This window comes from Ictalurus punctatus, chromosome 20, assembly GCF_001660625.3.
Source record: "Ictalurus punctatus breed USDA103 chromosome 20, Coco_2.0, whole genome shotgun sequence".
NCBI lineage: Eukaryota > Metazoa > Chordata > Actinopteri > Siluriformes > Ictaluridae > Ictalurus > Ictalurus punctatus.
In genome coordinates, this window is record NC_030435.2 from 13,362,456 (window position 1) to 13,374,993 (window position 12,538).

At 37.2% G+C, this 12,538-nt stretch overlaps 1 protein-coding gene across 1 annotated transcript in view; it reads right to left on the reverse strand.

Annotated features, from left to right (window-relative positions):
- The window catches only part of kcnab1b (potassium voltage-gated channel subfamily A regulatory beta subunit 1b), a 68,808-nt gene continuing 56,270 nt past the window's right edge, over positions 1-12,538 (reverse strand). Inside the window, exons 9-14 of the mRNA XM_017495013.3 lie at positions 7,337-7,422; positions 6,082-6,202; positions 5,643-5,737; positions 4,082-4,202; positions 3,375-3,463; positions 1-990 (exon numbers count right to left, since the gene is read on the reverse strand). Of these exons, the coding sequence (XP_017350502.1) occupies positions 901-990; positions 3,375-3,463; positions 4,082-4,202; positions 5,643-5,737; positions 6,082-6,202; positions 7,337-7,422 (602 nt within the window). The 3' untranslated portion in view covers positions 1-900. The remainder of the gene's footprint in view (positions 991-3,374; positions 3,464-4,081; positions 4,203-5,642; positions 5,738-6,081; positions 6,203-7,336; positions 7,423-12,538) is intronic.

Sequence of the window (12,538 nt, forward strand, 5' to 3'; positions counted from 1 at the left end):
CTGATTTATTTCATTTCTAAAAGCAAACTGAACAGTAAGGTACTTTACAACCTATATCACAACTCTGTAAACACTTTGACCATTTCATTGGAACAGTCAGGTTTAAATAAATTGGATTATGCTATATATCACACTGCATCCCTCTCCAAATCTGAAATCTGCAGGAGCAGCTTAAACACAAGCAATTACACCATGACCATTTCCAGTCGCAAACAAAGCCAGTAAATAAAACACTGTCAGAATTTAAGTTGCAAATCCAGCAGCAGAATTAACAGATTCTCTGGAATAGGTACATATCCATCTATGGTAAAACAGCACACAGCATGACTGTGAATAAGAAACAGGCATACACTAGTATGAAAAAGGAATTTTGATTTTAAGGGGAAAATGTCACAGTATTTGTCCATCAGTTCTATGCTGTTCCATCCATACAGTCAATCACAATCACACAGTGTAATCCTACAGGCATCTTTATCCACTGTATCTGCATTGTCTCTTATCAAAATACATTTAATTAAATGTTAGAGTCTAACATTTTATCCTCAGGCAAGATGATTCAAACAGACTCGTCCTTTAATGTCCAAAGTAATCAAGGAGACAAAAGAGGGGTGACCAACCAGTAACGGTTTCTTATTATGCATGTTAGACAGAGGGACATCTTTAGAATATATAGACTATCACTGTGGGGTGTTTTTCTCACAGAGATCTTCAGTCACACTGACACACACTTAAGCATGCATGGCTCTGCTGACTGACTCAAGACACACTGAAACAGTATGGGCAGAATATACTGCCATTATGTTAATATAAAAGCAATGGTCTACATTAATGCCACATTGCAGGTGGGAGACACACTGACAGGTCAGGAATGACACACATCCGTTTCAGTCCCAGAATCCCTCAGTGGTGATAGTCTTTCTTACTGTGGGGTCTGTTACCCAGAACTTTGTCCATCTCTGAGGCAATGTGAGGTGTAATCTTTGGAAGCACCTGAAAAAAGAGGTCATTTTGAATAGCTTTAATAAGTAGAGGAGAAATTAATCACCTTTTTTTTTTTTTTTAATTGCTGATGAAAATAAATAGTTCAAAATATTTGTGGACAGTGAATGTATATGTGTCTGTTTGTGAGTGTGTGTGTGTGTGTGTGTATATGAATAACTGTTCATGAATTGAACAGCTGTATATGAATAACTGTTGTGTGTGTGTGTGTGTGTGTGTGTGTGTGTGTGTGTATACATGCACACACACACACACACACACACACACACATATATACAGTATCTCACAAAAGTGAGTACACCCCTCACATTTTTGTAAATATTTGATTATATCTTTTCATGTGACAACACTGAAGAAATGACACTTTGGTACAATGTAAAGTAGTGAGTGTACAGTTTGTGTAACAGTGTAAATTTGCTGTCCCCTCAAAATAACTCAACACACAGCCATTAATGTCTAAACCGCTGGCAACAAAAGTGAGAACACCCCTAAGTGAAAATGTCCAAATTGGGCCCAAAGTGTCAATATTTTGTGTGGCACCATTATTTTCCAGCACTGCCTTAACCCTCTTGGGCATGGAGTTCACCAGAGCTTCACAGGTTGCCACTGGAGTCCTCTTTCACTCCTCCATGACGACATCACAGATCTGGTGGATGTTAGAGACCTTGTGCTCCTCTTCCGTTTGAAAGTTATACATGAAAAATTATACATGAAAAGATATAATCAAATATTTACAAAAATGTGAGGGGTGTACTCACTTTTGTGAGATACTGTATATATACAGTGACACAGAACTGTGAAAAAGTATTTGCCCCATCCTGATTTCCTCAGTTTTTGAGTATATCTCATATTAAATATTTTTAGATCTTCAAATGAAACACAAAGAAAGACAACCTGAGTAAATACACAATACAGTTTTTATTTATGTTTTTTTTTTTAGTTGAGCAAAAACAGTTATTCAACACCTATCACCAATGTGAAAAACTAATTACCCCCTTAAACTTAAGATCTGGTTGTGCCACCTTTAGCAGCAATAACTACAACCAAATGCTTCCAATAACTGGAGATCAGTTTTTCACTTACTTCGAGGACTAGGACTTACTCCTATGCATTGGATCAATGTCTTGCTGCATAATCCAGCTGCAATTGAGTTTCAATTTACAGACTGAAGACTGGACATTCTCCTTTAGGATTTTCTGGTAGAGAGCAGAATTGATGTTTCCCTCAATTATTGCAAGTTGCCCAGGCCCTGAAGCAGCAAATCATCCCCACACCATCACACTTCCACCACCATGCTTGACCGTAGGTGTGCTTTACTTTTTGTGGAATTGGGTGTTTGATTTTCACCAGATGTAATGGGACCCCTGTCTGCCTAACAGTTCCACTTTCCACTCGTCAATCCACAGAACATTCTCCCAAAAGGTTTGAGGATCATCAAGGTGTTTTGGCAAAATTCAGACGAGCCTTAATGTTCTTCTGGGTCAGCAGTGGTTTTCACCTCACCACTCTTCCATGGATGCCATTTTTGCCCAGTGCCTTTCTGTTAGTGGAGTGTAGGTCCTTTGATGTTGTCCTTGGCTCTTTTGTGACTTCCTGGATGAGTCATTGCTCGGCTCTTGGAGGAAGAGGTTGGCCACTTCTGGGAAGGTTCATTACTGTCAGTTTTTCCATTTGGAGATAATGTGGTTCTCACTGAGGTTCTATGGAGTCTTTGAAATAGCTTTGTAACCCTTCCCAGACTGATGTGTTTCAATCAACTTCTCATTTCCTCATCATTTCTGGAATTTCTTTTAACTTTGCCATAGTGTGCTACTGGGTAAAACCTTTAATCAACTTCATGCTGTTGAAAAAGTTCTATTTAAGTGTTGATTTGATTGAACATGGTTTGCAGTAATCAGGCCTGGTTGTGTCTAGTCCAGCTGAACCCTATTATGAATGCAGTTTTCATAGATTTGGGGGATTAGTAACTACAGGGGCAAATACATTTTCACACAGGCCCAGCTGGTACTGGATAACTTTTTTTGCTTCAATAAATAACATTATCTTTTAAAAACTGTATTTTATGTTTGCTCAGGTTGCCTTTGTTTTATCTTAGATTTTGTTTTAATTTCGAAACAACTTAGCATGAGATACACACAAAAACAGAAGAAATCAGAAAGGGGCAAATACTTTTAAACAACACTGTGTGTGTGTAAACAGTGAAATTTTGTCCTGATGTTGATAAAAATCAGCAAATATAAATCTTGTATGGTAGCACTACTTGTATTGTTCTCCGCTTGATATATCGCTTTGCTTGTATTTGCTCATTTGTAAATCACAGTTGGATAAAAGCATCTGCTAAATGAATAAATGTAAAATAAAACCAGTTGACTTGCCTGTATTGCGCCCAGGTTTTCTGTGAGTTGTCCAGGGTTGGAGCTCCCCAGCAGAACTGAACTCACTCCCTCGTTCCGCAAGCACCAAGCTGCAGATGAGGAGAGGAGAAACAAGAGTATTTCAGAATAACTCATCGACTCATCTCATCAGTTTGATTGTCTCCCCAGTCAAACCTGAAGCCATTGGGTTAAAGAAAAATAATTAAATAAAATAACTAAAATGAACACGTTTTTGTAACGCTTTCTTAGACTAGGGCTTCAGTTCCAGTGACGAGATCCCATTGATTCACATTAAGAGTAAGAGCATGAAGAGGAGCTATTAAGAGTAATAATGCAGACGCTGGATCCATTTGAGCTTTTAACATCTTAATAGAATAACATGGATATAGAAAGCCTGATCCCACATTAGTGCTGCTGCATTGAAATATTAAATAATAGCCAGAAGGTTATTTGATTTTAAGGGTCCTGTACTAGGATGTGATGAGACTAGATCAAAGATAATTTAGTTATAAACATAGGGAAAGGAAATAACAGCAAAACATGTCAGATGAATAAGCTTGTGTGGAGCCGCAAAATCTTGACCCCTAAGACAGAACCTTTTAATTGGCTCATCATTGTGGGTGATGTTTTGTAGTGTAATTACATAATAACAGTTTGGTGAAATAAAAGGCTTCTTGGTAAATGTAGGTTTTCGAGTTTTGTCTCACCCACGGCAAGTTGTGGCAGTGTACAGCTAAGCTTTTCTGCAATGTGACTCAGTTCCTTCAGCTTAGCCTGCTGTTTCCTTCCATCCTCACTCACTATCTTATCCTTCAGCCACTGGTACGACTGGTTCCATACATAGAACATACAAAACAACAACAACAACAACAACACAGCAAAAGATGCCATATATAAAATAAATACTTCAAATATTATGTATTACTTATAATACAGTATTATATCATATCATATAAAGTGCATTATTTTTCATATAGTCAATTATTAAATGGAATGATCGAGTATATGGTTGATGATCAGAGTCTCAATTTAAAGACACACTCTCTCAAGATTTATGATGACTGGGTAGGTACACCACAAAGCAAGCTAATATAAGCAGGGCTTATTTGAAATAGCGGGGCTTATTTGCTTGACATAGCATAACAGGTCAATCCAGGTTCAGTGAGTTCCATCAGTGAAGTTCAAGTGCAACTTATTTCTACTAATTCAAGTTGGAATTAGCCATTCGAGCCTCATGAGTGTGCACACAATGTAAAAGCAGCCCTAGCAGTCGAGTACAGATACAGCGATATGGCTGCAAAGGAGAGAAGGTTTTTAAAATGTTTTTTTTTTTTTTTTAAATTCAGCTGAACAAAGACTTACTGTATAATACAATTAGATAATGAGTATAAAAATATTATTGCAAAGAAAAGCAACACCTAGGCAATGAACAAAGCTTGAAAGCTTTGAGCATCATGGCAAAGATATACAACAGAATGGTTAAGAACATAATTAAAACACAAAATAATAATAATAAAAAAAGACAATTTACTGTAAAATTGGCCCTATAGTCAAAATGCTTAATAAATACATGATCTCCGAGTACAAATAGTGGATTATATGGAGTAATTGGACTAATTTAAAAGTAGAATTTTATTTAGTGTACCTTTTTCATATCATTTTAGAGACCTTTAAATTGTATGCTTTTACTCTGCTTAAAGAAAAAAAGGTAATTGAATTGAATTGTGATCCAGATGTGTACAGTGGTTCCATGTGAATTTCAGCCAACATGATTTGATGTATTTTCAAAGCTCTGGAATAAAACCAACCACCACATGCACACTTGAGCTCAGGCTCAAACCCACAACCTTAGAACTGTGAAGACTACACTACACGGGCCCATACAATTGAGTCAAGTTAATCTGATACTAACTGGATCACGTTAACACTAGGTCTATTGATTCTCTCTGCATAATTTGAGATGATCTAATCTACCAGATTAGATATTTGTTTAAATAAATTTTTCTATAAGCAAATTAAATCCCATTTTGACGAGATTTTAATGTTCTATTTTTTTTTTTTTTTAATCTGACCAACCGCATATTCGCTTTTTTCAGTGTGCACTACTATGTTGTCATAGTAACTCAGTGGGGCTTACAATTAGCTTCATTTGTGGAAGTGAAATAGGCAGAAAATAGCTGGGCTTGTTGAAATAAGTCTGACTTATCGAGTTAGCTCGCTTCATGGAATACCCTCAAGCAGATATATCAATCTACCATGTAGGCCCACCTTCATTGCTGCCCTGGAGGATTCTGGGACGCCATTCTCATACTTTCCTGTGATGATTCCACAGGCCAGGGGAGACCAGGATACCACACCCACACCTGCAGTGCATCATGATAAGCACAAATAAAGCATGAGTTGTTGTTTTTTTTGTTTTTTTTGATCAGTGACTATTTGTTTTCACATATTTATATCCTCAATTGATACATTTTTATGGAAACTTTTTAGCACATATTCTAATGGAGGCTGTCTGGCTCGCTACTGTCTGCTAAAATATCCCAATTCTTCCAGTTGCATTACCCGCATCACCTCACTTCCTGTTTTGCAAAGAGTCTGACAAAGATTTAGGACTATCGCCATCATGCATAACTCTGTATAACTGTGTAATGGACATTAAGATTGATATAAAATTATATGTTGAAAAGTGTGCTTAATGTAGCCATACCTATTTTATGATACAGCTCAGGCATCTGCACTTCCACTTTGTCTCTCTGGAAGAAATGATACTCGGCCTGCTCACACACTGGAGGGATCAGGTTAAACTGCCTCGCCACAGAGTATGCCTCCTATAGAGAAGGAGGAAGAAAGAGACAGTTGCTCGATACTAGGGTCTGTCCCATATACTGATGAGCACAAAAGACAAAGAAAGACATTTATCGTGGTGTTTCACAGTTTCTTTATTATCACAAGTAAATAAGCAAAAATGGTCAAATAGTGTATGTTAACGTACTAATAGTGAAACAATAAAAATTATATCAATTTTAAAGTTAGTTTCACCCTTTCTTTTGGGGGGGGGGGGGGGGGGGGGTCTTTTGTAGGACCCCCCCACCCCCCTAAACAATTCTCATGAGTACTCCTTCCTTTGTTACATCCGGTCTGGAAACCAAGCGTTTCATGTTAAAATACGTCCAATTCACAAAAAGGGTACATTTATCTTTTTCATGAAGATACCGTGTGTGTGTGTGTGTGTGTGTGTGTGTGTGTGTGTGTGCAAACCAGTGCACTCAAATGTATGTTCATACCTTGCCAAAACATGCAGGTAACCTAATTGGATCAATTACTGGATTATTTAAAACATCATAAAAAGGACATTGTAGTACACACCAGAACGCTTTACCAATTAATTGTACTGGTTACATGCCATTTAAAAATGGGTCATCATGAGAACTCATTACACATCATCTTAAAGAACTGAAAATGACTAATAATATTACATAATATAAAATAAAATAACACAGTGAAATAAAATTATACAAAGAACACGTAATACAATACACAGAATTGTTACAAAGAGTATGTACAGTGCTCACACCACATTACTTTAAGGTAAGCTAACTTTAATTAATTCTGGTACAGCACCACATCACGAGAAGTGGGATATGCACATGCTTTTATGTGGATTATGAACCTACAGTAGGAAGACCTAAGAGGAGTGATGGATACTGATATTTAGAACACATACTGATCTAGCAAAAGTTGTTCCAGTGAACCTATGAATTTAAGTTTGATTGGTGAATTTTGAAGTACTCTTGTTGTTTCTCATTCACAATATACAGCATTTATTGGGAACATACACTGATTCACACTGCCTTACGTTGACCAATCCGAAATCCTCTTTTAACGTTAGTAGTGAACATTTGGATTGATGCGTAACTAGATTATTTTAAGGATCTGAGGTCAAAATACAAAGTTCGACTGACCATAATCTCCATGGCGGTCCAACGTGATGTCCCCCAATACATGGCCATTCCCTGGTTTATAGCATGAGTCATTGCCCTCACGATCTCTGGGAAAAACAGAAGCAACAAAATATCATGCGGTACACTTATCTTCCTCGTTCTCTGCAAAAAGCTCTAAAATTGATTCAGAAAAGTCAACAATGACACAAGCCGACACAAAACCAGCATTTAATGGCTTCAAAATTCATATTACCTAGACATTCACAGTTCGGCTTATGGGCCATTTTAACTAATTGACTTAAAATGATTTATTCCTTTTAGCAAGAGTTTAGCTGGGTTAGGAATGTAGGTCGGAACTGTAGGTGCAGGTTGCGCACATAAGCCTGTTCACGGCACTTAATAAGTGCACTTCATCAGAAAGTCAGCAAGTGCCCTGTAAAAAGTGCACTTTATTTCACTTAGGATACTTCTGGATCTGGATCTTTTTAAATGTGATTCAACTGCACACTGTAGTATACTATAGTTAAATTGATTATGTGAGTGATTATGTCTTTTAACAAAATGTTAAAATAACTATTTAATTAAAATAGTTAATAAAAAATGCAAAAGATGAATAAAAAGCTGAGCTCTTTTTATATACTACACTGTGCAGTCAGAAGTCCTGGGACAACAAGTACATTAACATTACAGGGAAACAATGGTTTCAGAAGACACAGAAAAGGTGACAAAACTGAATGCTGAAGTTCTTAAAACTGTAAAATTCAGAAAAAAATTAACTAATTTAAATTGTTAACCAGGAAGCATGCCAAAGAGTCCAAGTACAGTATAAGCATAGGAGAAGGCAAAAGTGAAAAGACAAATCCCCTTGAATGCCACAGTACCGTTCAACTACCTGCTGATGGTGGTGATTTAGCTCTCGCTTCATCTCTACCTAAAGAGAGTGATGCAGCGGTGCTTTAGTCCTTTACTCTGTCCACCTGTGTACACTCTGCTCAAATAGAGGTTACAAAACTTCAACTTTCATGCTAATACCTCCATCTCTTGTCATCTCGTAGATATCTAACCAGCTGAGCCTTGAACTTCATCATTGCATTCTGGATGTCCAAGTCCAGCGTTTGCTGTGTCCACTATATCTTCATTGGATTTCTCAATAATGTCACATTTAACATCACAAAGATTATGAGTAAGAAAAGCAGCTCTCACTTTTTTTTTTTTTTGCTTGTTTTTAGGAGCTAACAACGAAACATGATCGTTATCCCTTGTGATTGAGATTTTATTTATTTATTTTTTAAAAAACACTAATGTAATTGTACAAGCAGTGAATCCCTGTCACATCAGCACAGCAGACTACAACCTCTAACTTCTCATAGAACTAATGAACATACAACACCAACCAACAAATTCGCACCAGAAATACTAAGCACATCAGAAATATTTCAATCTAAACATATTTAATCTGAATCAGGGTTGAGGTTTCCCTGAACAGCTTGAGAGAGAAATAGAGCAAACAAATGAAAAATGCTGTAAGTAAATGCAAATATGCCACAGAGAGCCAAAATAGTAGCAGCTTTGATTCCACTGTTTACAAATGATACAAATGTGCTTATTTGTGTTGACTCAATCACAACTGATTTATGCCTGTGTAGTTTTGGAGGGCCTCCAGTTTCGTCTTGTTTTTGGGGAATTAAGCACTGGGATGCTATTTTGTTACGGAAAAAAAAGCAATTGTGGCTGTATTTAGGCAATAAAATTAAGTTTTCACACACGGATACATTTCAGTACTACACTGGGTATGCAAGACATCACAAGCTTTGTTAAAGGATCTGATCACTTCAAAATATTATTAATTCTGATGTAAAACTGCAACCTTGTTCATTAGATAGTGCACTGTTTGAGGAGTTTGCTATACTTTCAATGTTTGAAAGTATAGTGAAGAATATCTAGTGCACTTAATTATTACAACAATGCACTCTATTAATTATTTGGCCAAATTATTAGCTACGGATACCAATAATGCAGTTGATGTTGGTAAGGAGTAGGGAGGGGCACTAACTTTATCTAGGGCATCCAAGTGCACTGGACATTCTACAGAGATTTATTCATTCATTCATCTTCAGCAAATCACTTTATCTTGGTCAGGGATCCTGATCGCTATGGATCCGGAGCCTATTCTGGGATTCTGGGTGTGAAGCAGGAATACACTCTTGCATGGGATGCCAGTCCATTGCAAGGCACCATGCACACACACACACACATACACACCCACACACACATTCATACACCAATTCACACCTAAGAGCAATTTAGAGTAACCAAATCACCTACCAGTATGTTTTTGGGAGGCAGGAGGAAACTGTAGAACGTGGAGGAAACCCATGTGGACACAGAAAGAGCATATGAAACACCACACAGTGAATAACCTGAGCTAAGGATTGAATCAGACACCCTGGATCTGTGAAACAGCAACACTACCAACTTCACTTCACCACTGTGTCACACAGCTACACAGACATGATTTATAAAATGCCAAAACTCTATCTACAGTGTCTATCTGTATTAGACCACTGGATTTTGTTCTACTGCAGACCCAAAAAGACTTGAGGCTGCCAAAGGTGCTTCAACTTAGTTATGGGTCTGAATACTTATGTCAGTGTTATATTTCAGGTTTTTCTGTTTTAAAAAAGTTGCACAGTTATCACAAATCTGTTTTTTTGCTTTGTCATTATGGGGTATGGAGTGTAGATTTATGTGAACTTATAACATAAAGTTAATATAAAGTTTATTATAAACTTATAACAAAACTATAATTTAGCATAAGGCTACAACATAACAAAATGTGAAGGAAAAAAAACAAAACAAAGGAGACTGAATACTTTCTGAATGCACTATAAAGTAGTTTGTTGTGATCAGGAGACCCCACAATGTATTGTTGGCTCCTCCAAACCTAGCTGCACCTGGTCACATCATTGCAGCAACAAAATTAAACTGCATTAAACTGCAACAAATCATTTGGGTCCACCATGAATCTTTCAGACATTACACGTCTGTATTCACTACTTTACAATATAAATAAATGTAACACCATTAGGCTAGTAATTACAAGCTAATGGTATGCAATCTGTCACAGCTGTCTAGAAAGCAAGGTGGGCATTCTGTCTTTAACACAACAGCTAACGGTTGAAACAGAAGATCCTAAAATAATGTTAGAAATGGATATGTGATACTCATTTTACATATATAAAATGATTGTACTATTTGGGTGTAGCAAAAATAAAATGAACAAATGTTAAGCTGTAATTTCTCCTAAACAAGATCTTAACTGGAATGATTTTGCCAGACATTTAGCTACAGTTGCTCTAGTGCAAAGTACGAACCAGATTTTGTCTTTTGTTGAACTTTTTATTCATTTCAGGTCTACCCAAAGTAAGGATTTCTCGCAATGTGAGCGCTCTTAGGTTTGCACACTTACTGCTTCTCTCAAGCAGTCTAGCACACTACGTGACGGAACTCCCATATGAATAGAAAGCCACCTGAGCCCCATGTCTGTGTTGTTTTATTTTGCTGCATTGGCCATGCTCACGGCATTTTGCTTTGTTGACTTTTTGCGATCCATCTTTCCACTGCAGTCCACAAGGATACGACTTCTGTGCACGGTTTTTAATTTCTCTCTGCACTACAGCAAGACAGCGTTTAAAAAAATAGATTTGAAAAAGGATTAAATTATCAATTTAATCATCAACAAGCGTGTGCGCTTGTGTGAGAGAAGGTGAGGAGAAAATAGCAGGCTTTGTTTAAGAGGCATGCTGAAGCTGGAACAGCGCATAATGGAAATAAGAGTCTTCTCCCACTCGTTCATTAGCAAAAGGGGTGTGTGTGTGTGTGTGTGTGTGTGTGGGAGAGAGCAGTAGGAGGAAGTAACGAGAGGACGTCAGCTGAGCACAATACATCAGCACATAGAGAGATCTAGAGAGAGATGTTATGAGAGCAGAAGTGGGAGAAAGGAAGAATGGGGCTACATTGGAGGAGTTTTGCATATCCGGCTGTAGGTTTTATTATGTATTATGGCGTACACTTTTATCAAACCCTCCAAAAATGTCCTGCTGTATTCTGCATGCACATTGAGTCATGCTTCTCTGCTGCAGATTTCAGAGTATTTGCATTTCATCTTATCGAGTTTACTTTAGCTACACGCACACACACACACACACACACACACACACACACACACACACACACACACACACACACACACAGAGTACAAAGGCTTATAAAGCAGCAAGTAACACTACTAATGTTCAAATAGAATAAAAACACACACAATCAGAAAGCTATAGAGTCACCAGCATGCTATAATCTGAATTGGCACTGCGGCAACAGGCACTGCAGATTTCTTTCTAACCTCACTCCAGGCAGAAGCAGGAACAATGAATAAAAATGCCTGCATTTTCTAAACAGCTTGAGAAATGTTGAGATGTAATGTGACTCTGTAGTTCACTGTGATATTTGGTTGTAAATAAAAGGAAAGTGACAAGGCAATCTGACTGTAGTAAGAGATTTCCAATCCACCCTCATACATGAATCACAGCACTGCTGGGTTGTGTGTGTGTGTGTGTGTGTGTGTGTGTGTGTGTGTGTGTGTGTGTGTGTGTGTAAGGGGCTACCCGCAATAATACACATCCAGTATAGACTGTGTTGTTCATGTATAAATAATGTCATTACAGGCAACAATTTACAAGAGGGATGTCAGCATGCACTTTCTTTGTGTGCTGAATGCAAACGAAGACATGATCCCTCCTTCTTTTTTAACAGATTCATAAGTAGTGTATAAATATTTCACAAAACAAGTCTTGAAAATATGACAATACGAGCATGTTGGCATTAAAATATATATATATATATATATATATATATATATATATATATATATATATATATATATATATACATACACATATGACTTTACATGAAAGAGAGAAAAAACAACACTCAATTATCATTTCGAGTCGGCCGTTTGAGAAGGTACTGTCATTTTTATATCCTTATATTGCAAAATTTGACATTGTTTTTAACAGCCCATTCACAACACTTTAAGTAGTAAAAGGTTATATAACTCATAATGGTGTTATAAATACAAATTGGACTGCCATGTTTGTCTGAGGGCATTCAAATAATGAATTCTGCTGGCATATGGACTTCATAAATAAGATTTATAGGTATGGCACT